General features: G+C 50.7%; 1 protein-coding gene across 1 annotated transcript; it reads left to right on the top strand.

Annotated features, from left to right (window-relative positions):
* Window positions 1–1172: 1172 nt before the first annotated feature.
* On the top strand, window positions 1173–4373 carry LOC142775054 (uncharacterized). The gene has a single exon (XM_075876371.1). The coding sequence runs from the start codon at window positions 1173–1175 to the stop codon at window positions 4371–4373; it is 3201 nt and encodes a 1066-aa protein (XP_075732486.1).
* The last annotated feature ends 479 nt before the right edge of the window (window positions 4374–4852 follow it).

The raw sequence follows: 4852 nt of genomic DNA, 5'->3' as shown, positions 1-4852 counted from the left end.
AATTGAAGTTGGAGCTGGAGAGAGAAAAGTTGGCAGCCGAAAGGGCGAGAGAAGAAAGAGAGGCAAAAGAGCGACAGCTGAAGGAAGAAAGAGAGCAGCAATTGAAGTTGGAGCTGGAGAGAGAAAAGTTGGCAGCCGAAAGGGCGAGAGAAGAAAGAGAAGCGGAGATGGCTGAAAGGGAACGGCAGCGGCAGCACGAGATGGAACTTGAGCGGCTCCGTTTGCAACAGCGAAGCGAAACTCCCGTCCAAGCTAGAGTTGAAAGCAGCGAACGGGAAGATCACGGCTTCCGCTTGAACCCAAGCAAGCTGCTCGTAGCGTTTGATGAAAGGAAGGACGACCTTGACGCGTACCTTCACCGATTTGAGACGATTGCGAAGAGCCAGAATTGGCCGGAACATCAATGGGCAACTGCTTTGAGTACCTGCTTGAGTGGAGAAGCGCTCAGTGTGTACGGTAGGCTGACGCCGACCGATGCGGCCAACTATGCAAAGGTGAAAGCTGCTTTGTTGAAGCGATTTAGATTCACTGTGGAAGGATTCCGGGACAGATTTCGGACAGGAAAGCCAGCTGATGGTGAAACGGCTACGCAGTATGCCGCCCGACTTTGCCATTATTTCGACAGATGGATTGAACTTTCAGGGACAGCACAGGAGTACGAGGAGCTTAGAGAGCTCCTAATTAGAGAACAATTTCTTACTAGTTGCCACCCAAGCCTGTCGCTGTACTTGAAAGAGAGGAGAGCTAAGTCACTTGAAGACATGCTTGAATTAGCTGATCAATTCTTGGAAGCGCAAGGTGGCACTAATTTGGCCAAAGTCAAGAAGGAGGGTCCGGAGGATTCGAAGAAATCGGCTCCTGAGGAAAAGAAGCATGCACCGGAGAAAATTCCGCGATGTTTTCTGTGTAACCGAGTGGGTCACCGTGCTAGCCACTGCCGAACTAACTTCACGAGCCCCACGGTTGTAAAATGTTTCAAATGTGGTCAGACTGGGCACAAGGCAGACGCATGTCGTAACGGAGCGAGTCAAACTCACCAGGTATCCTGTGCACAAGTGGCGCCAAAAACCGTTGATGACGTCACCGATGGATTCGTAGAGTTGAAAAATGGGGAGAAAATCCCTATTGTGGGTGCTGTATTGGCAAAACAACAAACGGGTGCTACGAAGGGAATGCCTGTGATGGCTGGAAAAGTGGCGGGAAGGCGTGTAGACGTTTTAAGAGACACTGGGTGCTCCACTGTAATAGTACGAAGAGACCTAGTCCGCGACGATGAACTCACGGGCCAGACCAGCCTGATTTACACCGTCGACCGTTCGGTCATGAGGCTGCCTGAGGCCAAGGTCAGGATCGAGACGCCCTTCTACAGTGGGATTGTTTCTGCCTTCTGCATGGATGATCCATTGTATGACGTAATCGTGGGGAACATCGAGGGCGCCCGATCGCCGGACCAACCCGAACCACTGGAAGACGACTCAGAAATCGATCTACCATCGATTGCAAACCCTCACGACCAACCAGCCACGGCCGACGAGGACGTAGTCGCAGTTGCAACCCGAGCACAGACCAAAGCCCAGTCGAAGCCATTCCAGCCCCTCCCTGCACCCAATTCCGCAGAGGACCCGAGCTTCAGCTATGCCGAGGAACAAATCCAGGACGAGTCGTTAAAACCCTGCTTTGCGCAAATCGGCAAGGACCTCAGATGCCGTAATAGTAAAGGCGCGATAATGTTCAAGCAGGAAGATGGACTGCTCTACAGGTACTATACGGAGAGGAGTGGTCGGCGGATACGACAGCTCTTGGTGCCGAAGAACCACCGAGAGGCTGTTATGAAGCTAGCCCACGATGGGATAATGGCTGGGCACCTGGGGGCCGAGAAAACCAAGGACAGAATTCAGGAAGAATTCTTCTGGCCCGGTGTCACAGCCGATGTGAAACGGTTCGTGGCATCTTGCGATATCTGCCAGCGAACTGTGCCAAAAGGAAGGGTGCCACACGTGTCACTCGGCCAGTCCCCCGTCATAGACACCCCCTTTAAAAGGGTAGCTATTGATATAGTAGGCCCTATCCGACCTCCATCTGGTCAAGGAAACCGCTATATCCTGACTCTCGTCGATTGCGCCACGCGCTATCCGGAGGCAGTTGCACTACCTGGCATAGAGACCGAACGAGTCGCAGAGGCCCTCGTGGAGATGTTCTCCCGTTTTGGTGTACCGAGGGAAATTCTAAGTGATCGGGGCTCGAATTTCACGTCGGAGTTAATGAAGGAAGTGGCACGGCTTCTATCGGTGCGACAACTCCATACCACCCCTTACCACCCAATGGCCAACGGGATGGTGGAAAAATTTAATGGCACCCTGAAGACTATGCTCAAAAGAATGTGTGCGGAGAAACCAAAAAACTGGGACAGATTCCTCGGTCCGTTGCTGTTCGCGTACAGAGAGGTTCCCCAGGCAAGTCTCGGCTTTTCACCGTTCGAGCTTCTGTACGGCCGACATGTCCGGGGACCCCTGGCGATCTTAAAGGAAGTTTGGACGAACCAGGAGCTGGACGATGAGCTGAAGACAACCTATCAGTACGTATTGGATCTCCGAAATCGTCTAGAAGAGACGTGCCGCCTAGCTCACGAAGAACTCCGAAGGGCGGGAGTACGCTACGCTAAGCACTACAATCGAAAATCAAGGGATAGAGTATTCCAACCAGGAGATAAGGTTCTCATCCTGCTCCCAACTGACAAAAATAAACTCTTGCTGCATTGGAAGGGGCCCTTCGAAGTGCAGGCGAAAATTGGGGACTTCGATTACTCCATAAAGACGCCGGGTGGGCCGAAAATTTTCCATGCCAATTTGCTGAAGAAGTATGCGGAGCGGGAAACGAACCAAGATGCGCCACATCAATGCCAAGCCATCGTAGGGGTTATTGACAATGGAGAGGAACAGGAACTACCGGTGCCGGAGTTCGTGCAGACAGAAGGGATTACTGACGTCAAGATCTGCCCAAGTTTGACGGACCAACAAAAGGAGGAGTTGGAGAAAACCATGAAAGTGCACTCTAAAATATTTTCGAATGTCCCGGGCAAGACAGATTGGGTGGAGTGCCACCTCGAGACAGTGACGGAGTCCCCAGTCCACGTCAAACAGTACCCGTTACCTTTTGCTACGACTAAAGACATCGAGGCCGAGGTACAGCAAATGAAAACACTGGGCATAATTGAAGTCTCGAAATCGCCCTATAATTCCCCAGTGTTGCTTGTGGACAAACCAGACAAAACCAAGCGGTTTGTAGTCGATTTCCGGCGCCTGAACAACCTCATGATAGCAGATGCAGAGCCCATGCCTAGGGCAGATGCCGTTTTTGCCAGTGCCACAAACAAAAGATACTTCTCTAAGTTAGATTTCGTTAAGGGCTACTGGCAAATCCCACTCTCCCAGCAGTCGAGACCTAAAACTGCGTTTTCGACAAAATCCGGTCTCTACCAGTTTTGCTACATGCCTTTCGGGATCAAAACGGCACCCGCCGTGTTCGCCCGGCTGATGCGACTAGTCACTGAGGGAATCCCGGGCGTTGAACATTACTACGACGACGTACTCATAACAAGCACGACCTGGGAGGAACACCTATCCACTCTCAGACAACTCTTCGCTCGAATTCAGGCTGCCGGGTTGACCGTGAGACCGAGCAAGTGTGAGTTGGGAATGAATGAGATTGATTTCCTGGGTCATCACATTGGACAAAACATGCTTGCTCCACTGGGAAAGACTCTTGACAAAATCCAAGCTGCACCCGCCCCAAAAACGAAGCGACAGGTACGCGCTTTTCTCGGGTTGACCAGCTATTACCGGGAGTTCATTCCAAATTATGCCGAGATCAGCGCCCCTCTCACAGAACTGATCAAGAAGGGTGAAAGCAACTTAGTAAAATGGACGACGACACACGAGAAAGCATTTGCGAAACTCAAGGAATGTATCTCGAACCCTCCCGTGCTCCGCCTCCCAGACTTAACCAAGGAATTCATCCTCCGCACCGACGCTTCCGACACCAGCCTTGGGGCTGTGCTCTTGCAGTCACACGAAGGAACCCTCCATCCCATAGCCTACGCCAGTCGCAAACTACTTCCCCGGGAATCATCCTACAGCACCATCGAAAGAGAATGTCTAGCCCTGGTGTGGGGGATACAGAAGTTTAATATTTATCTCTACGGAGTTCCTTTCTTGGTCCAAACTGACCACCAGCCTCTCCAATACATAAAACAGGCTAAACAGCTCAACAGCAGAGTGTTGAGGTGGAGCTTGCTTCTGCAAGAGTATCAGTTCCGAGTCGAGCACATCAAGGGAAGCGAGAACGTTGGTGCCGACTACCTTAGCCGAGTTTGAATGTTTTGGAAGGGTCTGACAGTAGTGAATGCAATAGGCTGTGTTGTTATTGTGTTATCCAGTGTCGAGCGAATCAAAATGGTTGTTCCGGTGATGTGATGTGATGTATTGTACAATTGTTGCAATGAATGAACTTTGTACATTTGTATAGTTGGGAATTTGTGGTGGAGTGTTGTACTCATGTGCCTGTGGTTATATTTCATGTGTTGTGGAATTGAACTACAATGTAAGATTGTATTGCGTGATATATTGTGAATGTGAAGTGTCATGAGCGACGGATCGTGTTACAGTCTGTGAGAATGAGTGGTGACTGTTCGCGCTCGTTTGTGTGGTTTTGAATATTATGAGATAATATTCTTAAAGTGGGGGACAGTGTCACAGAACGAGCGCTAAAAAAGAGCGCGCCGCCAAATCCTTGCGACAACGGGCGGCAGATACGCCGCGAGGTAAAAAGAAAAAAAAAAGAAAGCAAACATCCA

This window comes from Rhipicephalus microplus, chromosome X, assembly GCF_043290135.1.
Source record: "Rhipicephalus microplus isolate Deutch F79 chromosome X, USDA_Rmic, whole genome shotgun sequence".
Taxonomy (NCBI): Eukaryota; Metazoa; Arthropoda; class Arachnida; order Ixodida; family Ixodidae; genus Rhipicephalus; species Rhipicephalus microplus.
This window is presented reverse-complemented; position numbering and strand designations above follow the sequence as displayed.